The sequence below is a fragment of the Haliotis cracherodii genome, unplaced genomic scaffold, assembly GCF_022045235.1.
Source record: "Haliotis cracherodii isolate W230 unplaced genomic scaffold, xgHalCrac1.p SCAF_4, whole genome shotgun sequence".
In the NCBI taxonomy this organism is placed as follows: domain Eukaryota; kingdom Metazoa; phylum Mollusca; class Gastropoda; order Lepetellida; family Haliotidae; genus Haliotis; species Haliotis cracherodii.
Window position 1 is genome coordinate 18,021,885 of NW_027266297.1, and position 27,533 is coordinate 18,049,417.

Below are 27,533 nucleotides of genomic sequence, written 5' to 3' on the forward strand. Positions count from 1 at the left end.
CCCAGAAAATATTTATAACTCTTCGGTGAACGTTTAAAGGAAACATGTAAAATAACATTAAGACATCAGTTTGTTCTCAGGGCTTTGCTGAATATGTCTGATGGTCTGAATATTACATCGTCTGGGGACGTGCAAAATACTCCAAACCAGACTGCACAATCTCAATAAGCACCTTTACCAATTGTGATCGACTACATGTAGTCCGATGATATAATTTTGGGCAGTTTCACAACCTGTAAGTTCTGTTACGTAGGCGGAAAACAACTCCCTATATATATCCTGTGATTATACGACAAAAATGTTCGTCAGTACATAAGCCTTATTCTCAAAGGGTATTTAGCATCACTGATTTGCACATTGTTGAAACAAGCAGCAATCAGTTGATGTTTGTATGCTTCAGCAAATCTGTAACCTTGATGCTTCAATCCATCACCCAATGTGTCCCTTTGGATTTCGAGATGCCACTCAAGGAGGTCTAGCGACGTAGACTGGTTTCAGAACAAGTACAACCCGAAATCTCGGGGTTTACTGCAACCCGTTATCGAAATTCTCCCAGGTCCATAGAACAGGGAACTCTCTGTCCTCCCGAGGCACCACCATGTTATCCTGGATTTGTAATCACCGAGGGATAAGTGTCTCAAAGGCCCGATTTTTCTTGACCATGGTCAAGTACTTTGGGGCAGCATTGGTCAAACCTGTGACATTCACACATTGGCAGCTTTGTTCTTCGTTGACCTGTAAGTTGATTTGGCGATCAGTTTGTCAGAGCAATGCGTTCCGCTGTTTACCGAGGACGTCCAGGTTGTGGATGGAAAGAGGCGACCACTTTTAGGAGGGGGCTGACAGGAAAATACGCGACGGAACTCTTCTCGAAATTTCACTGAAAGGAAATAAAAGTTAATACTTGTGTATGAGTATATTGATCTGACATTGCTGCAACTGAATGGGGTTGGACATGTTCAATATCAAAGTTCAAAATATCGCAAAAGCAACGGAATATATGTGTTGAGTCTTACTTCTAATTATATTAAATTCCATTACTCTTTGAAATGGCTGATTATTAGAATGAGTGAGTGAGTTTGGTTCTACGCCCCTTTAGCAATATTCCAGCAATATCACGGCGAGGGTCGCCAGAAAGGGGATTCACACGTGATTATATGACCTGAATATCATTCTTATAATGCGGCTGTAGTAACGGCCATAATGAAAACCATACTCGGAACCTCTTGAACAAATGGAGGGGACATAATTGATGTGAACAAGCATGTGATGGTTATGCTTTTTAATTCCGATTCTGTGGAGTTTTATACAGACGAGGCCAACGAACAAGCAAGCATGACATGTGCAGTGATAAAGTAAAAACGACGAGGGGAGTTGTTTATCGTACAATAAAATACTGCAAGGAGAATAAACCATGATGGGCACAGACCCAAGTGGTATATTATTGTTACACTGTTTTATTGTACGATAAACAACGACCGTCGTTTATTTCTTATATGAGATATCAACATTATTTACAACCTCCCTAAGGATTTTAATCAAAAAAGCAAGCTTTAAAATCCCTGTATTTCAGTAATGATGACTCCCTAAATACAAGTAAATCTCAGAAATGTCGGACAGGTCCATTTTATGAACAGGGAGTAATGTTTGGTATTTCTTTAATATTCTCACAATTCTCTCTACCTTTCAACAAAATACAGATTGCCATAGCTCGCCCATTTTTTGATGCGTTCGTACGGCCATTGCCTTTGTGGGGGCACGGGTGGCCCAGTCGTCTAAGGCGCCGCGATTCGCTGTGCAGAGTAGGGACGCCAGAAACCTATGATTGTCGGTTCGAATCCCGGTTCGCCCCAATTATGTTTCTAGGTTTGTCAGCACCATATATGTGCTCGTGGGTTTCACCGAAGTGGTGAACGTCTGTGACCTGCATCACTTCGGGCTTTCCTCCAACTAAGCTGATACGCCGTGATATAACTGGAATACTGTTAAAAGCGGCGTTAAACCCAACTCACTCACTCAATTGCCTTTGTAGGGAACAACTTACTACGATCTAAAATATAACGTCGTCCAATTTACGAGGTCTTCATGTTGCGAACTAATGTTCGAATCTCAAGAAATGACGTCATGATAAAACAATGTTTTGGGGTTTCTTTTGACACAAATTGTCAAACCACCTAGGAGTGACGGAAACGATATTTGGCATATTTCAAAAACAAGTTAAGAATGCCTCGCAGCAGTTCACCAAGGCCAAGTAAAGAAACCGTTACTTTCTTTCTCTTTGGCCTGATATAACTGACCTATACAGAATCAATATTGTTGTTGCATACACTGTCAGGTCATATGGACACGGATTTAATTTCATTAGCCTATGTTAATATGGAACGCTTAAGGCATTTGTCATATGTAAAAGCTATAGCTGCAAAACCAGATACTTTTTTAATTCAAAACAAATAACCCCAACAAAACCACCTTGCAGCACCGTAATGTTAATGGCAGACAATTTCTTCTTCTGTCAACTGTCTCAAGCACAATTAATTTTTTTCAAGAATATTTCGAGACAATATATTACCTTTGAAAATCCTAAACCAAACTACTGTAGGGAGCGTGTTTCCATCCCCACCTTCCCATTTCCAAGATCATTGCATGCTGGTTCGTGAGATCGATGGCACATATAAATGTAAGTCATATGGTATCTTGCGAGACTGCCAGTATCATTGTCGTTTAAATGGAACGTGCTGTATAACCACTTATCAGCGCTTGAGCGTCTATCATTGTGTTCAAATGAGCCACGTTAGAACTGAAGTCTCCCAGACGGACCAAGCGCCCCCATGGTAGTGTCCGTCGCTTTCGTCAAGAGGTCTCGTTGTCACTAAAGCGTCTAATTGGCCTAATTTTGGAAACAATTGAAGAGGATCCACAATCCCAAATAATTGAGCAGCAAACCAAATACCTGCGGTGCCTTGTCGATTCATATCTACAAATTCAGTACGGATTTGTTTATGTGTAACATCAGTCTGTGCGGGGGAGTAGTTTCTCTTAAAGCAGAACTCTTATTGGAACAACATTGGTGAACGCATTTATGTGGGATAGTCATTGTAATGGAACGGACATCAATAAACATTTTAAAAAGCTCGAGATTTCAACAAAGTATTACAACGACTTCTTTTAACCAACCTGCCTCCGACAGATAGTTGTATGAGAGGATGAAACGAATGGACGAAAGGTATTTGGACTTTCTTCAGTTTATCCAAAAATGAACATTGTTCAGTCATACCTCAAAGAAATACATGTATATCAGACACATCGGTGTACATTATCTGTTATTTGTATAATTCATTGGGAATCTTGTCCCTAAATGGTTGTTTCATGAAACGTCAGATGGGAGGCTTTTATGACACAATCTCGATTCGACATTGAGAGGCTCCGTGTATCTTAGTGGTCACAGGCGACGCAAATTGCTATGCAGAGTCGCCTCGATGCCAGGGTCCGATGGCCGAGGCTTTGAACACCAGATTCGCCCCGATTATGGCCCTTTGTTTGTCAGCAAACGTGGTCAGTCACTCGTAACTTTCATTGCAATTCTTGATGGAGGTTTAATAGTCACTACGAGAAGGATATTGACGCCATGGGTAAGTTCCGCATACCTATGTATTGTCCGAATATAAAAGTTACAGTAACTGGAAAGAGGCGGTCAATGTTGTGTGGAGGAGGATGCAATTTACACATATTTTGAATGATAAATGGAGATGATGTAAATTGTTCTGTTCCTTAGGGTTCAAACTCGGCAGATATCGATGTACCTGTCACCAATATAATTCAGTACAGATTGTGTATTTCCTGTCGGGAAATGGCTCTCTTTTTCGATTATCTTGTTTCAACTTGCATGTTTGAAATGTTATCATGGAGTCGATGTAAACGTATGTGTTCTTTGAGTTCAACAACAAGCAGTTTTCGATACATGTCACTAGTATTATTCATGTTATAGATAGTGTATTTCCTTTCGGGAATGGTACACTTTTCGATTATCCCGTTTCAACTGGCAGTGTTTTAACTTATGGGTTTACGTCGCCATACGTCGCTATGTGTGTACAGAAGATATTACGATTTGTCCTCACCACTCATGAAATTGTAAATGACCGGGTTGATGGCACTGTTGAAGTAGCACAACCAATGAGAGAAGAGAAAGATGCCGGGGAGAAGCTTCGAGTTTTCTTGGGCTTTCCCAAGCAGAGTAGTAAATCTGAAAGAGACGGATTGAACTGATTAAAAATTGTCATAACAAGATTTCCTTTTCGAGAAGATACTTTTGAAATTTGACAAGTTTAAGACGATTTATAACGATCTTTGCTGTTGACGCAAACGCTTGACAAATATTACACTCTTGATTGAAATCAATATTCTTCCTTAGAAAAGTTCTCAAACAGTGAATACAGATATGAGCTCAATGGCGCGTTAAAGCTGGCAATCGGCTTTTCACACAATACATGCGATATTACTGAAATGAGACTCACTTGAATAAATTGAAATAAAAGTGTTATAACAGGAAAGTGTAATACATCAAACAGTGATGATACCAGATGGTCGCAAAAGGTGACCGTAACCCGTCTCACCGGATGCGCTTGTCATAAACACATGCACAGGCAATTCAGTGTTCTAAAACCTAAAGTTGGTTTGTTGGTGTGTTGTTTAACGCCACACTCGGCAATATTCCACCTATAAATAATCTAGTCTGGACCAGAAAATCCAGTGATTTATACCATGAGCATCGATCCACACAATTGGGATCGATGACAAGAACCAACCAAGTCAGCGAGCCTGACCACCAGATCCCGTTCGTCGCCTCTTACGACAAGCATCGTTGCCTTTTACGGCACGCATGGGTTCCTGAAGACCTATTCTACCCAGAATCTTCACGGGTCGAAAAACATCTTAAACATGGAAAATTGTCCATATCTCTTTTGTACTGGATTCCAAAGCTCCATAAAATCCGCTTAAAGAAAGATATACTGTTGGGTCCAGTAAATGTAGCGCCAAATCACTGTCTAGAAGACAATCAAGGAGTGATTTTCTTTATATTCACACGTGGTGACCAAAGATACAGTTACGTATCTCATTCAGAGGTTCGGAACAATTTGTAAAAAATTAAAGCAAATGCCATCTGAAGTTTATTGAGAAAACAATTGCTCATTGATAACATCTACGTAAACTTTTGGGGTAAGACATTTAGGCAAGAAGTAGGCATCCCCATGGGCACCACGTGTGCTCCCCTTCTTGCTGATCTGTATATTTATGCATACGAAAAGGATTTTCTGCTTGTATTGGCAAAGTCAAAACAAGGTAATTTGGCCAAGAAGTTTAGCTTCAGGTATATCGATGTTCTGATATCGTTCTATAATAATCTAACAGCCAATTCCTTTCCACTGATTTACCCACCTGAGCTAGATATAAAGGAAACCAGTGAGACAGCCTCATCTGTTTCATATTTAAATCTATGCATAAAGCTTCGGAGTGACAAAACACTCTCCACAGGACTATATGACAATAGGGATGACTTTCCAATAGTCAATTTTCCCTTCATTTCGAGCAATATTCCAATTGTCTTGATCTACACATGGTTTGAACTGGATTTTTTCCCATTCGTAAAGAGGGTATTACGTCATCTCATAGTTCTAGACTCTCTCTAAGACCAAATTTCATAAATGTTGATGCGCTACATGGAGATGCGGGGTTAGAATGTGTGGTCAGGTTCGGTGGATGACGTTTCATCGTACCCAAACTGCGTGGTTCGTTGATCAAAAGAGCAATCACTGGATTGCCTGGTCGAGACCCGAATATTTATAGACGCCGTCATATAGCTGGAAAACTAGATCATTGCTGTGTGAGGCGTAAAACACAAAATCAGGCACATGCATACATGTACAGATACAGATACAATACGTGAAGATCCGGGTTAGAATAGATCTTCATCAACCCATGCTTGCTGTGAAAGGCGACTATGCTTGTCGTAAGAGGCGACTGTGCTTGTCGTAGGAGGCGACTAACGGGATCGGGTGGTCAAGGCTCGTTGACATGGTTGATGCATGTTATTGTATTGCATTTGCGACAGATCGATACATATCACTGCATTGTCTGGTCCAGAGAGTCAATTATTTACAGATCGCTGTCATATAAATGGAACATTGCTGAGTGTCGCGTTAAACAACAAACAAACAACCATACACACATATATTACAATGCACCGTGTAAGCTTCAAAGATTGCAATAGAACGATAAGATTCCTTAAGAATATTTGTATTCGATAATGTTTGTATATTACCTGGCAACGAACAACAAATTGAGAGGCAGATAGCACACGAAGAAGATCCCGACTATTGCCATTAACATCTTCGCAACTTTCCTTCTTGCTATGAGCTGTGAATCAGCAGAATTGTGTATAGCTTTAGAGTTTGAACGACCTGCAAACAGAAGAAAAAACGTCAATTAATGTCAACACTATATCAAAGGTAAATACATACATCTGCAGGCTTTGGTAAATGCCATATGTTTTGCCCATATCATTTTTTTTCAGAATGAAATTGAAAGTCATCTTATTTTGGCTGATAAAGAAGTGCGACTTTTTTCTGATACAACAGTGCAATAAGATTTGGCAATAGATTTGTTTGTGACATCAGGTAACAGCTGGCGGATTTCATTGCTCTATTGGACAGATGGTTTGTCTTGTAATTGTCTTGTTAATCCAGGTAAGATAAGGTATAGTATATATGTGAAGCAACTTTTTGGTGTGCCCTGGTGATACTGTCCGAAGAGCAAACGGTGAAATGAGGTTTCACGTCGTGTCTAAAACTATTGCACCTACATGGTGTATGTGTCCGTGCGCATGCGTGCGTGCGAGTGTTTGTGTGCGTGCTTGTGCTAGTCTGGACTAATGACGTCGCTTTACGTCGCTATCCCCCTGAGATACCTTGCCATATTTTGACAGGAATACCCCACGGAATACTGACTCCGAGCCTTTGACACCAGTCTTCGTATCATCCCCTTTAATGCCGAACGCAAGACAGGTTAACCTTTATATAAAATCTTTTGGTATGACGCTGCCGGCGAAAAAGCATAATAGGCGGGCTACAATGAGTACTTATATATTTTCTGGGTAACAAATCATGAATTTAGTTTATTTAATACACCTTTAAGATAGCTGCTCAGAACCTGCACCACCAGCTGGAGCTATGCAATGCCAAGCTAAAGACATCAATGCTGCGATAAAGTGTGCCAAGAATGGATTAGATGAATAGCTTTACTGACATTGAGTAATGATAATAGCTATATGATCTATCAAGAGGTACCACGGTGGCCATGCATGAAAGTTACAAAGTGAATTTAAGAGTCGGTTTGACACAAGAAATGTGAATACATCGTTAAACTATTCCCAGTGGCATTATTAAAGATTAACTGATGTTGTGTCCTTCTAACAGGAATAGGAACCGGCCGTTCAAGCACCACTGATAACCACCACGCACAAAGCAAGTATTTATTCATACCCGTGTGTCGAAACAACATAGGAGCGACAAAGTCATAAAGATAATCACTGAATGCTTACAATGATGACACATGCGTTCGAAAAGCAAAGATGGTTGATGAACCAGTGAACGAATATAATTGCTTTTGTTGTAAGCCTGTTTTCTATGATGGTATATCATATACGGATATGCGAAAATTTATATTGCTTGACCTTTTTTATCTGAATACAACTAAGAGTGAGTGAGTATCGTTTTAAGCCGCTTTTAGCAATATTCCAGAAATTCCGCGGCGGGGGGACACGAGAAATGGGCTTCACACATTGTACCCATGTCAGGAATCGAAACCGGGTCTTCGGCGAACGCTTTCACCTTTAGGCTACCCGACCGCCTCGAATACTCTCAATCTCGGTTTTTACCTGTGTTGGCGGCTTGCTAGTAGTAAACACGTTAACTTCCACAGTAAGCAAGTGAAACAAGCTGACATGTACTGTACAAAGCTAACGCATATACCCATTGGGGATACATGGGAGCGTTCACAATATCATATGCCAAAAGACAACAGAGGGTAAGTCGCTTCAAAATGAAAATATTAATGGTGAATGTCATCTTTTCATTAAACAACAAACAGCAAGAAAGTCAAAGCTTTGTGATTTGTCATCCACTTACTTTGTACTTGTAATGCTACTTAGCCAGTTCACTCATGATGATCCGGGTTAGAATTAAGCAACACATGCTTGTCGTAAGAGGCGACTAACGGGATCCGCTGGTCAGGATCGCTGACTAAGCTAATGTATATCATCGTATCCCATTTGTGTATATCATCGTATCCCATTTGCGTAGCGTAAGAGGCGACTAACAGGATCGGGTGGTCAGACTCGCTGACTTGGTTGAAAGCATGTCATCGTATCCCAGTTGCGTGGATCGATGCTCATGATGTCAATCACTGGATTTGTCTGGTCCAGACTCGATTATTTAAGACCCCCTATATATAGCTGGATTATTGCTGAGTGCGGCGTTAAACAACAAACCACCAAACAAACTAAGCCAGGAAGAAAACTAACTAGGACTAACTATCTCCTACGTAGGACTTTCTATCTCCTACGTAGGACTGTCTATCTCCTACGTAGGACTTACTATCTCTTACGCAGGACTTAGTATGGCCTAGAATCACTATGTCCTACGTACGACTTAGTATATCCTACGTAGGACTTATTATCTCCTACGTAGAACTTCCTATCTCCTACGTAAGAGATACTAAGTCCTACGTAGGAGATAGTAAGTCCTACGTAGGAGATACTTAGTCCTACGCAGGATATAGTAAGTCCTACGTAGGAGATACTAAGTCCTACGTATGAGATACTTTGTCCTACGTAGGAGATAGTAAGTCCTACGTAGAAGATATTAAGTCCTACGTAGAAGATAATAAGTCCTACGTAGGAGATACTTAGACAAAAAAATATTCAATGTGGCCCTACTACGCTTTCGTACATACATGATAACACTGTGATACAAGTCATAAATACAAATTAGTGCATTATCAATATTTAATGAGTTTCCAAAAATAATTATTTATGGTAATCTCGCATCGTTATTTAAACGTGACATGCATGCACACAAGGGATTATTAATCAATATTTGTACCATTACAGTAAACTGGCCATTTAACCTCTCACTTCTGATCACTTTAATGATCTAATGAATATTCATATGTCTGCCTCATAGGAACTTGTCTACTAATATCTTTAGTCTGAAGCAGACAAGGATGGCGTGTCGACTTACCCTGAACCCGTAAAGGGACAACAAGTCACTGAATATACTTTGGTTGTTGACAAGTGATTCTAACGGGAATCATTCTCTAAATGGAAGCAGATAATTGGAGTACAGTTGATTCTGACCGAACCGATACCTAATGGGACCAGGGTGCCATTCCTCAAATGCATCTTAGGAAAAGCGACAGTGTCCTTCAAGAAATCTCCGCCGAGAGCAGACTCCGAATATACAATAATCATGCGTCCATGAATCATCAAACAGTGACGACACCAGGCGTCCGGGAATGGGTTTAAGCACCCAGACCCACCGGCGGTAGCCGTCACGAACACACGCAAAGTCAAACCAACTAAACTGCCTTTCGAAAAAACAACAAGGGAACATACGACACAATCAAACAGAGATTCGCACAAGACACCACTTTTATCATTAGGAATGTGTCTAATTTGAAAACGTCCTCCGCATGCCTATCGCCAAACATTTTGAAATGTTTACTTAGGCTAAACTGTTGTAATCCTGAATAAACAGTACTTGTTCAAGAATCGTTTGAAGCTCTCTGAAAACTTCGGGGAAAAGAGCACGCTCGGGTGTATCTCACCGCTTGACACAAAGGAAAAATCGAAGTAATCGCTTATGTCATACAATGCTGTGGATAATCTTTTGTCACTTCTTATCACTGAGCAAAGATCCAAACAAGAAACACACGAGCTGGACCACTGGTCTCCCCATTTTGTCTCGCCCGGGTGAGTAAATCAGTGGAAGGAAAATGGCTATTTGACCAATGTTGAACGATATCTGAAGCTGAAGTCCAGCTTCTTGGCCAAATTACTAGTATGTTGCTTTGACTTTGCCAATCCGAGCGGAGTACACCTGGTGCCAACGGGGACACCCACCCAAGCACAAATGCCCCATCCCCAAAGCCCAGCATTGCACGCACTGCTCTCCAAGCAAACTCCAGACGGCATTTGCCCCAACTTTTAACAAACTTTCCTGAACATTTAAAGATATGGGTGTATCTATATATATAGTCACCACGTTTTGTGAAAAATGTACCTAAATTTAACATCCTGACATTTATGAGTGAATGTATGTTGTTTCCTGTCGCAGCCAGTAGTATTCCAGCTATAATACAATGTGACCCTTAAACTGACCAGATAAACCACGACTAGTAAAAGCAGCTACACACGCGCGCGTGCAAGCACAGCGACATTTAAGTGAAATAGTTCAGACTCAAATTGCCGTCATATAGCTGGAGTGCGGCGTTAAACAACAAACAAAACAAAATCACCCCCTCCTCACCCGTATGACAAGCATGAGATAATAAGGCCTTCACCGAAATCGCCACAGGGTCTCCAATATTGATTCCTGATATCTCAGCACCATAACTGTGTTCTAGGGTAAACGTGTAACCCTGTGAATGTGTCACATAAATTCTCATACTTACTTGACCTGACATGCCCTAATACATTATTGAAGTACTATTGGAAGCGGAATTAGACACAACGCTATCACTCAGTCACTAGAACGTATTGTTACAGAAGAGAATCTCATGGTTTTATAGATACACAGAAGTGAAGAGGAGGAAAGAAATGCAATACAACTAAGAAAACACATTGTGCACGAAATACCAACACACTGCACAGTCGAAAATACCCATATGGCACTTGCAACATTTCGCAAATGATAGCTCAATATAGAGACTCAACTACAAATTTAAAAAAAATAGTTTCTTTCGAATGGCTTCAACGGTAAAGCTGAACCGGTTTTACCGAAACCATGCTTCATCTGATAGTGCGATTCGGTTATAATATACAGTGCCTCATAAGTTTGACTCCCTCGTCATTAGCGAATGAACAAGACAAACGTATCTTTGTTATATAAGCAAACACTACAATACCACCGCAAGCAAACACTAGTTTTGAGAAAATGACCTTGGTGTACCACACTGAAGGTAGAACTTACATGTACACCCTTGTTAAATGACTTTCTTCTATTTTAGATTATCGTATTATCAGCTCGGTGTTTGAGGAATACATCAAGAATTAAACGACTTACGTGTATTTGTCATTGTTATCTATGTAAGTATATTGTACCAGAGGATGCACCCTACCCTTGCTAGGACAAATAGCAAAGATGAAAGAAGTACTGAATTCACCAACAACAGTAAGCATATTTATATGTAGATGTAATGACACAAGTGTTTTACTAGAAGAGTATAATAATGCATATATGTTTATATGCTTACACATCTTAGAATACGTCAAACTGATATACTTACCATACTGAAAACGTTCTTTGCATAATTTGGCTACAGAATAATGAAAATCAGAAAAAAGTATATAAGAAAACTTTGAAAGTTTGTGTTCTGTTTCACAAACCTCTGAAGACAATAATGTTGGTATATGTTTTATACATAGCTAGTTTATTTTTATGTTCCGACAGGGAGCACGTGAACATAAACCACTTCTATTACCTATAAGGAATAGAATATTAATTAGCAAAATAGTACTCAGGCCTTCTAGGAATATATAGAATGTACACGATTGTTGCAATATATATACTCGTTTTACAGACGTTTCATTTTCAGTGCTATCTGTCATGCAGTGTATATACGAGGCTCGGTAACCTTTTTTTAACCTTTGAGCTAAAAATCTTGTTAAGATGTCGATAAGACGCCATTCATCTCTCGACCGTCGACAGGTCCACAGCAAAATTTGAACTCCTAATTTCAAACAAAATTATGTTGTCGATCATGCTACTTTTTATAACTTCCACGTTTAGTCGCATTCCATATTGTATGGAAATGAGCCCTTTGGGATTTTAAAACATGACAGTTCATGTAAATAGTGTTTTATATCCGCTTTCACATCAGATGGCAAAGTGTCCTTAGCATCTAAAAGGTATCAGCTATGGCGCATCATTATCTTGTCAGTTATGGCACATCATAATCTTGTTACGACCGCGAGGTCGTTGCACATCAGTTTGATAATAAAATTAAACATTATGACGTACATGTACACACATACGTAAAACGTGGATCTAAAATCAATTTGGTAACAACGTTTCATTAATCTCAATCTGCGTTGATTAATTCATTGTTGCCATTGATTTGAAAACGACAAAGTGGTATCTGGAACGACACAAACCGTCGGATGAAGGATTCTTACCGTGTATGTCATAGAGGGCAGCATTCAGCCTAAACGTTACTCATTAACATACATGTCTACCTCCAAAGACAGACATTCGTAAATAAATTTTAACTTTAGAATACATCAATTTTCAAAACTGATGTGATGGTACTTGATTGCAGACGTTTTCAAAGTTGATATCTAAATATATAACAAAATTCGCGTTAACTTCTTGATTAAGTATTGATGAAAGTAAATATACATGTACATAATCTTGCACATTCATGGATTCCACCTATTGCTGCAGTATCAATGTGGGAAGAAGCGGGCCATGTTAAATCCGGTAACGAGGTACCGAAATAAAAGTAACACGAGAAGATACTTTTGGAATTGATTTGGAGTTCCTGGAAGCAGGTGGCGAGAATATAACAATTTATAGAAAACAATATGCCAAGAATATCCCAACTGTGTCCTGTGGCAGTGCCATGAGCGCTGAGCCGACGTTATAATTAGAATAATTATTACGTTTCAGGGAGTGCCCTTGTGCGGGAGTCACTATAACAGCCAGACATATATGAGGATTGTTTTAAATGAAATGTTGGTCGGGGGAGTTTCATGCAATAATGTCTTATGAATAGCAATTGCTGCTGAGGAATTGTTTTATGCGAGAATGCGTTTCAACACTTCTATGGAAAACTTCCATTTGAAAGGTGTAAGTTCATGTAGAAATGTTGTATAACGTCCGGTTATGAGTTTTAATTTTTCCTAAAATATATGTCCGCAAAGCTACTGGTCCTGATAATCTATGCGGTGTGGTGTTCAGGGAATATCATGATCGACTCTGTCATATTTTCAAAAGAATATTTCAAATTTCTGTCGATACAAATGTTACTTTGGAGGACATCTAATGTTATCCCTGTTCCAAAACTCCCAAATCCTTCTGTTAATAACGATGACCGACCCGTTGCCTTGACGCCGTACCTATTGAATACCTGGAAAGTATCACTAAAACATTACTTTTAAGACAGCTAGAACATTTACTTGACCAACTTCAGTTTGCCTACAAAGCCGTGAGAGGAGTAGAGGATGTCATACTCATACTGTTAAACAATATCTATAAACATCTTGAAACTTCCGGTTCATTTGTGCGAATCTTGTTTGTCGACTTCTCCTCTGTTTTTACTCCAATACAGCCTCATCTGCTTATGCAAACATCTAACATGTCAACAATTCAACAATTATTACAAGGGTAACATTTTTCTTGTAACCAAACCACAGTTTATGACTGTAAATGATATCAAGTCATCTGTGCTCCTCAAGGTTGTGTGCTAGCTCCTATTTTATATATTTTTTACATAAATGGCTTTATCAGAAAATTTAACAATTGTTTAACCGTTAAGTTTGCAGATGACGCAGCGCTGGCCGGATTCATAAAGCAGTCCGAAATTGATTATCGCTCCCAATTTTGAAAAAAAAAGATTTAAAGAACATTATTATAGATTTTAGAAAAATAAGGCCTGTAGCTATTGATAACAAAATGTTGATTTCGTTGAACAGTATAACTATCTTGGCACCGTTGTTGATTCGAAATGTCAACACGGAGCATATTTATAAAGGGAGCCAGAGGCGATTGTTGTTCTTACTGCGTCTTAGGCATTTTGAACTTGATAATACTTACAATACTCTCTTATTTTTTAATGTCCACGTCTTTTCAAAATAAATCTAAAATATGTAAAATTGTTAATACTGAAAGCTGCCATTATCCTGCCGTTATCCCCTTTGTTAAGTTTTCAATTACTATTATACAGATATAGTACATACATATACATTCTTTTGTTTGAAAATTCAAGTCCCGTCACTGTGATAACGTCCAATTTTCTACTTTGTTTGTCTGTGTTTATATCAGTAAGTGTCTTATTTTTTATGTACATATTTTAATGTCATATTTTTTTTAAATTTTAGTGCTGATGAACAGTGCCACCTGAATTACCCTTTGGGATAATAAAGTCGTATCTTATCGTATCTTATTTTACACGTAGCCAGACTTTGCTCTTCAAAGATGTTGAGAAGCTATAGACGAACAGTACCAAGAACTCTCCTATGGAGGCATGTTGTTCCATTGCTTATGTGTGTGTCTGACACACAACATCTGTATAACTCCGACAAGTGTATAGTTTAGTTATTGGCTGATGAAATAGGGTAGATAGGGACTGATCTCTTTTTCAATCAGCCATCTTAAAATGTTTCTCACAATTCCGTTTGAATTACACGTGAAGTTGGCATGGAAACGGGTCGTTTCATATATCAGAACATATGACAACGTTTTCCTATCATTAATATGCACATGCTCCCGTGAATGAACAGTGAGTATACACATGTACGTGCACATTTAGACATATTAGATAACATGACATTGCAAATACAAAGATATCTTGTCTACTCGTAGATTCCACGGCTATAACCAAAATAACAATTTCCACTACCTATTATAGCATGACAATCAACATTTGTTCATATTTTTCAATGTGTGAAGCCCATTTCTTGTACCCCTGCGGTGATATGGCTGGACTGGTGCCAAAAATGGCGCAAAATATATACCTCCTCTCTCGCTCACTCGCACGTATCAGAATGGATGCCCGTCGGGGTAGGCAATTTTGAAGTCTCCAGCTGGTCTTGGCATTCGGCATGATTGATCAAAGGAAACTTAAGTGAACGTTTGTATTGTTTTTAATTCGTGATCACGGTATATACCATGCCCACGTAACACCGATACTTAGGAAAGCTGGATACCTAATCTTTTAGTGTATAATCCGACGTCTTCGTCGTGTCTTTGACGTGAAAGATTCCAGCTGAAGGCGGGATCACATAATAGCATATCAAATTTCACGGATATCAATTTCACCTTAATATACCTAAGGACCAACAGATGATACTATTTCATCCAGAGTTCTATAAATGATGCCTCATTTTGATTATATGATAACAAATAGATATGTTCGCACGATTGATGTACGATTGGCTGAAAAGCTCGCCTCAATTAATAGAACTGGAAACTTGCTTTCAAGAACTTTTCCGAGACAGCGATGTTGTTGGCGTAATATTACCGACTTTTTGTTAATTCTTTGTTCCTAGGATTAAAATAAAACTGTAAATGGTAAGGTATTAACACCTTTGTGTCGTATACTATAATAGCCAATGATTTTGATAAACATGTGTGAAGAACAGTCGCTGATCCTAAATATTTTGACTTCTACTGTCGTATGTGTGTTTTGTCAGTGTATGAAGTTTGGGGACATTCACATACTTAACTAGAACAATCTTGAAGATGTTACACCATATACTGAACAAGTCCACCATACATTTATACATGAGTGAGAATGTCGTTTCTTTCTTGCGTGATGACCGTTGCAAGTTTGTTCAAGGTTTCTGTTTTCTGCATAGAATGTATGGCGTGAATATGTTCAAGTTAAAGTATATTCTGTACCTGATGTTCTTTGGAAATAATCTTCTCTCATCTCCTTCAGCGAGTTCTTATTCATTTACTCATTTTTTCTCTGCTCGTTGTGCAGCTGCGTTAGCATTTAAGAGTAATTACATGACGAGTTCAGTGGACAATTATCAGGATCTTCATCTTTCTTTTTGGAAACCCAAGCATCCTTGTAATTGTCATTGACTTAATTTATTATTACAAATTGTGCAAAACTGCATACACGAGAAACCATCGTTTATCGAAATTAAGTTATTATTATGAAACGCATGAGTTGCCTGCGGCTTTGCTTCTTTTCAATACAACAACTATAATTATGTCATCAGGTGGAAACGCAATGGTGAAAAGCAAAACACAATATCACCACATCCGGGTCTTTATACTCTTACACTCTCCTCGGAAATGCATTGAAGCTGTAACGTTTGAATTATTTCCATAATCAATAAAAAGCGTTTTCCCGAGGACATTCTAATTCCGAGCTGTAACTGTGATATTGCAATATTAATATTGGCCATGCATTTTGACGTTTAACTTTCGAAAAAACTTACTTATATAATTTTAGGATGTACAGTCGAAATCTGTTACCACTAACCTAGCGGGGCCGTGTTGTAACTTCGAGATATCCGGAAATTCGAGGTAAAGAGGCATGAGCATTTATAAAGTAAGGTGGTCGGGAAAGGAGAACGAGTTCGAGATATCGGTAAATTCGAGATAACATTCGAGATATCGGTGTTAGAGATGACGAGGTTCGACTGTATATCAATAAGTCATGTTCACGTTCTGTGATGTTTCTTTTCGCAGCTCCTCGTCTGGAATTCAAGGATGAATTTGGCCCCAAGAAGTATGTGCCGACAAGAATGGATCGGTTGGTTCTGTGAATCGTTGCTCATAATTTCCATACACTGCATATCATGATTACTGTGTCGCGTTTCTTGAGCTGATAATACGAGAAGCTTTATGGCATATCATTACCCACGGTCTCGGCGCTGATACAAACTCACCTACTTATACGGGGACTGTTCCCTGTTACTGATGCTACGTATAGAGACACGGCGCACTTCTAAGTGCAATCGCGTTATCACAAGTGTTCAAGGAAGCACTTAGGCTTCATTTTGCGTCGTTATTACCTAACAAGCAATAACGTAAATGGTACAGACCCGATAGATGTGGCACATGAGATATTGGTATCGGTGCTATTTCGGACAACCTTTTACCATTGAACATCACGAATATGACCCTGTGTAAATATATCAAGAAAGTACGTGACGATGCTTCTTTAGGATAATTCTTTCTTGTAATCAAATCCGCTCTCCGTACATCAAACGTGTTTAGTCTTGCCAATAGCAGTTACCTTTTATCAAAGGTTTATTTGCTAAGCAAAGGAAAGCTTCCACACTAGCAGTATGTGTTCTCAATAAGCTGTGTAAATACATCAATCCACCTAATAGTGTGTACTTAACTCGTATGTGCTTTGAGGACCACATTCTAGCGACGTCGGAATGGCTGACATTAGAAACATAATGTATAATCCAGACGAAATTCAAACAGTCGAGTGTCAGATATATTAGACAACGACCTGTCATCCATATGAGTTAGGATTATCGCTGCTGTCAGCAATAAGTCAGTTATATCTTGGCGTGAAGGCTAAAGGAGGTTGACGCCTATATTCAGTTCAGTTGACGAAAATGAGAAAGTAAACAGAAAAAATCATGACTTGGAGTAAAGGTCTCGTCTTTTGCTGTTGTGTATCAAGAGTTATTTTTTGTATAAACTCTTCATGTTTTATTTTGTTTTTATGGGGTTTTTTATATTGATCATAATAAAAGCGACAAAACCCTTTCCATAATTAATCAAGATGCTTAAAGCAGGGTTAATAGCTCGATTCCGACTATATCATCATAAGCATCATAGGCATGCGTTTATGAATCACTATCAAATATAATGATACCAGGTGTCCGCGAAAAGGTTCACGCATCACGTCCCACAGGTGGCACCCGTCACAAGCACATGCAATAAACACGAGTACATATTGTACATGTACAAGTTAAAATAGGGAATGGCAACGGACATCGTTTTGGTCAGTAATGCGTCAAATTTGGAAATGACCTTCGCGTGTCTACTTTTAAACTTTTTGAAAGCTTTACTAATGCCTTGAATTTTGTAACCCTGATCAAACAACGCAGCAAGCCCTTAATGGAACTACCACGCGGTCTGTTTTCGTACAATACCATACATATATATAATTAGAGTCATCTTGTGGAGACCACCTTTGACATTAAGCTCATCTAGAGCATTACATGTGATGTTACATTAACTTGAATTAGAAGCAAGTTAATAGAGACCTCTTAAGAAACACCTTAATATAATGTTAACAAGCTTCTTTTTTAACTTGAAATGAAACTAGCAAAACAAAGTGGTAAATAGAACTTTGCAGTATGCGCATGGAAATCTTCGCACACACCACCTATGAGGAGACAAACGGGACATGACCCTACTTTAGTGACACAACAAATGTCATGACTGAGTGAAAAACTAATATTCGAACCCGTGTTATCATCAATATGATAATAAACGTAAAAGCCAGAGAACCCCAATCTCGGTTATCTGCCGAAACAGATTCCATAGGGAGTAAAAGACAAAATAGAGGTGATATTATATTAATGGATCCCTGAAAATCCCTGATGACACCAGGTGTTCGCGAAAAGGGTAAGCATGTCCTGCCCAACCGGTCGCACCCGCCACTTACAAAACTTGCATAAAATATTATTTGTTAACAGCCTCACTGCAACAAATCACAAACACATCAGCCTCACTGGCATACATATTGCCAGAAACAAACTTAAGGAGAAGTTGCCATTCATTCAATTCCAGTAAAACAATCCCGAAATGTAAAGTATTATAAAGAAAACCAACTGTTATGGATGTGAAGTTTATATTGAAATCGCTTTTTTGTAAGGCATGTTACTGGATGTTACTAGATCACACATTACTGCAGAACTCCATTCTCCAGATACCCTTTTGTGCAAGCAGAGGCAGTCTAAACGTGAATGGCTCCGGTATTCCTTGTATCCAATACCAAATATCCCAAAGTATTGTGATTGCCATACGATGCCAACATGAAACACGTTTGCAAATTGCTATGATTTATTTATGACGGCATTACGAACGTGACTAGCTGGCGTCCGTGTTTTCACATTGTATAATTTATTTACGACCCTTGGCTTATTACTTTGAACCATGAATTAGATGATACTTGGTGTCTCAAAATTAGTTATTGATCAATGTAAGTGGATCATGTGAATAAAGTGAAAACCTGCCATTATGGGCTGTCTCTGGCAACCACACATAATTACAGAAATACACCGATACAACCTTACTTACTTACTTACTTTGGAGATTTAACGTGCGCTTTCCGACTGATCCCATTTAATGTGTTTCCGAAAGGGGCGAAAGTGGTGTGTGCAACCCAAGAGGGGGGTTTAGGGGTTGCTGTCCGATACAACCGCACATGAGGACTCTTTATACCCGACACGACAAACCCCTACATTAGGGACGTAACTCCTTACGTTGACTTGTTTTTGAACGTATAACATTCTATTATTATTCTTTCGTGATACTTACGTAAAGAGGTCGTTTATGGTGAGAATGATTCGAAATAAGTCTCAATAAACATTGATTTAACTAATATTTTAAATGTAGCCGAATCGGCTCTTTGGCATCAATAAATATTATTATAAATAATTTTTTTTCAATATCCGCCAACAGATTCCATGTGGCATAAAGGGCTAAGTCGCTTTCAAAAAGTATGTGGACCACTGATAATCAGTGACACCAGGGTGCCGTTGTACAAAACAACCTTAGCACTACGACTGTTGTAAGTCTACGTTAAGGTATGGGAGTTACGATCACCTTAGCGCTAAGTGCGCTTTGTACAATAGCACATGTACACATGTTTTCAGGAAAAGGGTCAGCATGTTCTGCTCCACCGGTTCACCCGCCATTCACACAATTTGCGTAAAATATAAGTATTAATTGCCTGACGCCGCACAGTGGCACTCCTGCCATGCGACGGGGGCCTTTAAACAAACTTGAAAATCAAGTGATCGATGGACTAGAAAATCATGTGACACGACAGTGCATTCACTGATCTTGTTGAAACCCATAAAAACGATAAGTTTATTTTGAATTAGGTCTGCTATGTACAACTGCAGAGATTCTGCTGCTTATGTAAAGAAAAACGTTTAAGAATTATATCCGTTTCGCTACAAAAATGGGTGCAGGTTTAATGTCTCGGCCTAAACAATATGGTAATGATAATGGCCAACAAGACGTTAAACATGAATGAAATATATTATTTCCATTTCAGACTATTACCAGTGCGTATGAAATGTACGTTATGATTCATAATTTTAAACAAAATAATTCTCAAGCTGTCAGCCAAAGTCAGGCTGGTCATAAATCATACATGGCACCTCATCTTTTAGAAAGTAATAGACAAAGAAACAAGTGTCCGATTTAATGATTAGGGCGGCCCGTCCATGGTATCGCACCAGAGGCACAGGCTGCACAATGGTCCAGACATTTCAAATACGGCTTCATTGCTGGGAGGTAATTCATGTGTGAGCACTGAATATTACCATATGTCAATTTTACGGACAATGAGCACTGTCACTAAATGTGTATTTCATTACCGGACATTGTTACATGTGACATATAACTCATATATATTGCAATATCGCATCCCCGAGGTGCATAGTATGTTAACGTTACTATTAGAGGCCATTGTCGATTATGGTTACATTGTATATCTATTGTGAACTTATGGTACTCGATGTGAAGTTCATGGCCAGTGTAAGACAGAAATTAAAAAGAGTGGGTCTTTTCCCAGCTGTAAAGCATTAGTTAGAAGAAGGAATCTATGACGGAACCTGGCGCAGCTATATCCACGGTAATTATACCTACAGTCTGTGGACCCTATATATATATATACAAGACGATATTGGGTAAATAGGATTACGACGAAGAACAGTCTACACAAGTGTTATGCAGTATGCTGACCAGTTCGAGTCAGCCCATGATTGAGCTTTGCTTAATGTTATAGATACAGTTTCTTATTCAAGCTAGAGGCTCGCTGTGTTTGACGCGTTGTTATATGGTCATTTTTTCAGTAGGTTATGTCCATCGGACAAGCCCCTGTCAGACTGCATCGATTTCACCATGAATGAAAGTAAATACGGTGTGATAAATGCAATTCCAATGTTAGCAGCTGCCACAAACGAAATGCGAATACAGAGTCCTGAAACGACAATCAGCTTATTGGTTGGTAACTTCTATTGGCACTCTGAACCGATATACAAGTTTGTGTTCGAATTAACACTTTTCCTTCCACAAACAAATTATAAACGCCTTTAAGTTTAAAAAGGCAGGTGATAAATAGACAGAGCCCAATAAATGACACTCTCAAATCTAAGTACAAAATATCAATTATTGATTAAGTTTCAAGATTCACATTATATCACACTCGCAGCAATGTTGTTTTAAGAATAAAATATATTCGTATTTGTTCAAATTCTATTAAATGACACAGCAGAACTGCATTCTGGCTGCGAATCAATTGTCAATTTCAGTCGAACTTGCCACGTTATAATTGCTCGGGGGACATCGTGATCTTGTGCTCAGTACTGTACTTGTAATAGGTTTGACAAAACTGTACTTGTCTCAAAGTTTACATGTCTTAACATTTTACATCGAATTCCCGTTCCTGGCATTGTTAGACACTCTTGAATTACTGTTTGTGACACAAACCATGTATTGGCTAAAGGAGTAAGCCTAGTTATCTTGCTCTACCGACGAATCTCTGTTCATAGGATCCTATTTGGACTTTCAAATTGAAGTGGGCATCCCAATGGGCACCAATAGCGCCCCCTTCTTGCCGATCTGTTTCTTTACTCATATGAATTGGAATTTGTGCTTAGATTGGCAAAATCAAAACAAGGGAATTTGGCCAAGAAATGTTATTTAGGCTTCATGTAGATGTATATCGATGATCTGATACCGTACAATAATGGTCAAATGGGCAGTTCCCTTCCACTTATTCCACTCGTACCAACCCGCACTAGAAATACAAGGGACCACTGAAACAGCCTGTGACAACAAATATAACAAACTTCAACTTTCCAATAGTCAACTTTCCCTCTGTGTTGAGAAATACTAGTATCCCAGCAGCTCCAGCCATTGGTGCGGTATCATCACTATTTGAAAGTTATTCATAAACACACGTTAGTTCATGTTATTGATACGGTATAAATCGTACAATGGAGTCTGCTTTTAATATATATTTCTTATGATTATGAAAATGTTTTTTGTCGTTATTATTTACATTGTGTTCGAGTTGAATGTCACATTGATAAGATTTTTTGTTCTATCACCTCGTCGTGCTCATAAGATACGTCATTCAATAGGTTTGCCTAAAAGCCTGAGGTCGTTTATACGGGCTTCGTCTTAATACATGGCACGGCGATATATTGACGTACATTCGTCATTGTGTCAATAAAATCCCGTGTGAATAGGCTCGACCCTTAATCCAAAAAAACATAACACACTCTTTCAATTTACGTGTCATCGAAATGGGGCTCATGTGTGATTCGTGGCCCCATGTTATCCGGAGCGCATGTGGGAAGTCTATAAGATGTTAGTGTAAATGTGGTCGTGACATATCAACCCTTTTTTGTGGACGGTCCCGAGTCTAGAAAATCATTCGGAATAAATGCATAGATTGCTTAGTGCTTACACTCGTGACCGGGGTTGTCCAAGATTTCTCCCAAGAGAGTGTTTTGTTATACTTACCCAACCATTTGTTACAAAAAAAGTGTCAGTATATCTGTCTTTAGTTTTCATTATTATCATAAGTCCAAAAACGTAAAGTGGGGTTAATGAGGAACAAAAATAATCAATTTTGTTGCGTTTTTTTAGGAAAACAATGAATATCTGAGAGATAGACGTAAATGTTTTATTCTCTAGAGGACAGATAACCAATATATATGCCACTTTATTCTTACTAATTACACGATATTTGCTCCCTGTTGATTAGACTCTCACTGGACACTCACTGAGGTGGCCTAAACAATAGATTGACTGGAGTAAAATGTTTGTGCCATCGAAAACATTTTTATCCATTTTCTTTCTCAAAAGCCCATATGCTTCACCGGAAGATCATACACTTCATAACAAACTTCCCTTACATCAAGGTCAGTATCTCTTCAAATTCAGGAAAGAAAAGCCTTTCCATAACCACAAGAAATCCATTGTCCGACTGCATCACGAGTGTGTGTTTATGAATCATTAAAAAATAGTGATGATACCAGGTGTTCGCGGTGGCACCTGTCATAAACACATGACAAGGCAAGTCAATTGTTCATTTTGGTCACTGATACGTCAAATTTGGAAATGTCCTCAACATGTCTACCATGAAACCTTTTATATAGCTTTCCTTATGCCATGAATGTTGTTCCCTTTATTAAACAACTATTGGTATGACGCTCTTTGAAATCTGCATAGAAAGAGGATGCTCGATTCTAACTAACAGTGTGAAATGTAGCAACCAAAGGCTGCAGCTGCTGGAATATTGCTCAAAATAAAGGGAACGTTTACTATTAGAAAGTCATCCATACTTGGCATACATGTTTTTCACTCTGAATCTTTATGCATAGATCTGAAGACGAAACAGGTCTCCTTAATTTCTAGTTTATTTCTAGTTCAGGTGGAGAAATCAGTGGAAGGGAATTGGCAATTTAATGGTTATTCAACGATATCAGATAACCGATATATCAGAAGCTTAAGTTTGAAACTTCTTTCCCAAATTATCCTGTTTTGACTTTGCCAATCCGAGTGGAAAATAGGATTCATATGCATAAAGAAACAAATCAGAAAGATGGAAAGTACAAGTGGTGTCCATAGGGATGCCTACTTCTTGCCAAAATTTAACATCGATGTTTTCAATGAGGAACTCCAGCGTTTCACATATTGTTTTCTCAATAATCTTCAGATGGCATTTTGGACAAATAGTTGGTTGGTTGGTTGGTTTGATGTTTAACGCCGAACTCACCAATATTCCAGGTATATGACGGCGGTCTGTAAATAATCGAGTCTGGACCAGACAATCCAGTGATTAATATCATGAGCATCGATCCACTTAATTGGGATCGATGACATGCATCAACCAAGTCAGCGAGCCTGACCACCCGATCCCGTGAGTCACCTTTTACGGCAAGCATGGGTTGTTGAAGACCTATTCTCCCCCGGAATCTTCACGGGTCGGACAAATAATAATGTACCTCAGAAGTTGGTTATGTAACTGTATCTATGATCAAGGAATAAAGCATTTCCTTTAGTTTTACATGTGGAATAATGGTTACAAAGTTGAACAATCAAATGTTTGACAGAAGGGAACTTGGTTCTTTTCTGGGATTGCAAAACGTCAAGTGTATCCTTTGAATTTTTGATAATCCATTTCGTAATAATTCCTTACTTGATTGTATGAAGGATTATGGTTAATCTTTGAAACAAAGATTGTTTAGTACATTTGCTCGACCCAGCAATATATCTCTCTCTTTGCTTTGGTGCTTTGGAATCCAGTTCAAAAGATGAATGAACCTGCCTTCAGGTTATAAAGCCAAGTCAAAATGTTAATGACACTGATGTGTTTTTTCGGTTAACGTACTGACCTTTCATGTGACATTATTTTGTGTGTGACCTATACCAAAACCTGCAAACTATCCATTCTTGATAAAATTGCAACCAATGGGTAAATAATGTGCCCGTATTTATGTCACATGGAATACTGCAAACAAAATGTAAATATTATAGTGCATTTGCCTTTGCATGTATTTGAGACGGGTGTCACAGGAGGGGCAAGATACGCTAACCTAATTGCCAAAAGTGTTTTGTTGTTTAATGCCACAGTCAGCAAATTAACAGGCTTTAAGTACATACAGATGGCCTGTAACCACTCGACTCTTGATCGGAAACATATTAGTGAATGAAAGTATGAACAAAGATCAGAAATGTCAGAAGACTCTGGTCACCCGATCCTACATGCCACAGTCATGAGACGGGTGTCACAGGAGGGGCAAGATACGCTAACCTAATTGCCAAAAGTGTTTTGTTGTTTAATGCCACAGTCAGCAAATTAACAGGCTTTATGTACATACAGATGGCCTGTAACCACTCGACTCTTGATCGGAAACATATTAGTGAATGAAAGTATGAACAAAGATCAGAAATGTCAGAAGACTCTGGTCACCCGATCCCAACAAATTTCCGACAAGCTTGACGTAATGGGACCTCTTCGGACAAAGCGTGCCCGTGAGGTCTTTCTAGTTAATAAAGAAAACATCAAGTATCTATTATCTTATTTACTTCATATCAGACACTTAAGGAAAATAAATATGCTATTTAGTTGTTTCTTCTTAAGTACCTGTAAAAGGATGGATGGTACCACGGCATTGCGTAAACTTCCATGTATCCATTATTCAGTTTAAAGTGACGGAAATGATGGTGTGTTAAACGCCATTTCCCATATAAGACTTCATGACAGTCGAGAGACACCTTTTTCTGTCCTTCCATTGGACATGAAAGTCGGCGTCTTTTCTCATGATTTAACCCCCTTAACTTAAATTAGACAACCTCTTAGAGAGATGAACCTTTATTGTTACATTCACAAATTATATCTGAATTCTTATTGGTTGAGAAAGGGTCAAATGACCTCCTCAGAACACGGTATTTCCCCGAGACCCATCTGGCCGTGCAGCGATCAAAAGTGGTATTGCCCTGCGTGATTAAGCCAATTCACTCAAAGGGAAAGAAATATTTTCAGCCAATAAGACAAAGCGTAACGCAAGGCTTGTTGTGAATCATCACCTTTCCGTAGCATCTTATGCAATTATTGTTATGTATTTTTGTGCTGTTGTTTTTTACAATTCTGTAATAAAACAATTATTGAACACAATTCGGGCAGTATCATGGTTTATTGACCCAAGAAACTGATACTGACAAAATCCCTAGTAGGCAATATTGACAGTATCAGTTTCTTGGCTCAACAAAACATGATATTGCCCTCGTGATTAGTCAATAAGTATACCACCTTAACGTTTTGCGGCTCTGTGTCGGATAACAAAATTTAGAACACAAGCGTTGTAAGATAAGACCTCTGACCCTCACTCCCACTGGCCATCTTTTATAAGAGTGGTTAAATGTTTTAATATTAATCAAAGTCATCTCCAGTTTTGGTTTCACACTTCGGGTAAAATTTTAGATTCCACAGAACAAATTTTCCAAAGCAATACAAAAATGATACATTCCGTCTGGATACCTATAATTCCAAAGGGTTACTTTCTGAGGTACCCTTAATTGTTAAGTGAGACAGTCGCAAATAAGTATTTTGCCCTTAAAAGTAGTCTAAAAGGTAAACCTCTAGCTGATTACCTTCGCTCTCATTCTGATCAAATTTCAACTATGCAATGACAACGCAGATTTTTTAATTAGTTGTGTAACTTGTATTTCTTGTGACTCGTTTCCTGCTCCATTACGGTATCATTCATAGCTAAATCAGGCATAATGCGTTTGCGAAGATTGATATGGAATGAAGGTGATGGGGACCTTTCATTTTCAGTTCAAAACACATGTACGTCATAGCAGATTCTCCCATAGTGTTCCGCCTTGATTCTGCGGATCATGAAGTCGACCCATCAGTAGTACAGGGTTTACACTCGAAGCATAAAAATCAAGTTAATCAAAAATTATTCATTTATTGTTGGAATTTGAATGGTGGATGAAATCCCAGTTGACTTCCTAGATACAAATTTCCCAAAGGTGCGATGCAAAATGATGGTGTTTATCATCCTTGCCATACGCCCATACAATATTAAATATATCAATTCAAAAGGAAGCACGTCTTTTATTTTCATACTCGAACTGGTATAGGTATACACAACATGTAGTCTGAACATGTCTTCGATGTACAATATCTACTAGAAATGGAAATGTGTGGCAGATCGTTTCCAACGACGGACTGTTAAGTGACAGGAGGCAATCAACCCAGGGTCCTTGATGTCAGCCTTAGATTGAATGCTTTAATTGTCATGTTTCTCGTAAACATCCATTCTGTGAAAGTCAGCCATATCACATTTATACCCTGTCTGACAATGGACTCGATTCCCGTGAGACCCCTCCGTGCACATAGTCCCATCTGTTCAAGAGGGGATATGTTTAGACACATATACATGTACATGTTCCTATAAGATTGCAATGACCCAAAGGGAATGTATACTCACACAATACAAAAGAGAATACACACACTCACCAATCACAATGAAACGGGTGAGCATGTAAGTCTCAAGGTCACAATAGGTAAGTCATTGAGATAAGATAATCACGACAAAAGTAAAAACATGAGGTTTAATCACCGACTGTAGCTTTGAGCCTTGGATTCTAGACAGTTGTTAATTTAAACGTTTTACCTAATTTATCCAACAGAAGCAATCATCATGACATCAATGTCTTTCTTTCTTGTCTATTAATACATGAGTAATTATCGAGTTCGAAGTTCTTTCACCTATCCCATTATTGAATATCAAATAA

The 27,533-nt window shown here is 38.7% G+C and overlaps 1 protein-coding gene across 1 annotated transcript in view; it reads right to left on the reverse strand.

The window, feature by feature from the left end:
• Positions 1-484: 484 nt before the first annotated feature.
• The window catches only part of LOC139480160 (orexin receptor type 2-like), a 52,403-nt gene continuing 25,354 nt past the window's right edge, over positions 485-27,533 (reverse strand). The window contains exons 3-5 of the mRNA XM_071263194.1: positions 6,317-6,455; positions 4,116-4,240; positions 485-880 (exon numbers count right to left, since the gene is read on the reverse strand). Coding sequence (XP_071119295.1) covers positions 705-880; positions 4,116-4,240; positions 6,317-6,455 — 440 coding nt within the window. The 3' untranslated portion in view covers positions 485-704. The remainder of the gene's footprint in view (positions 881-4,115; positions 4,241-6,316; positions 6,456-27,533) is intronic.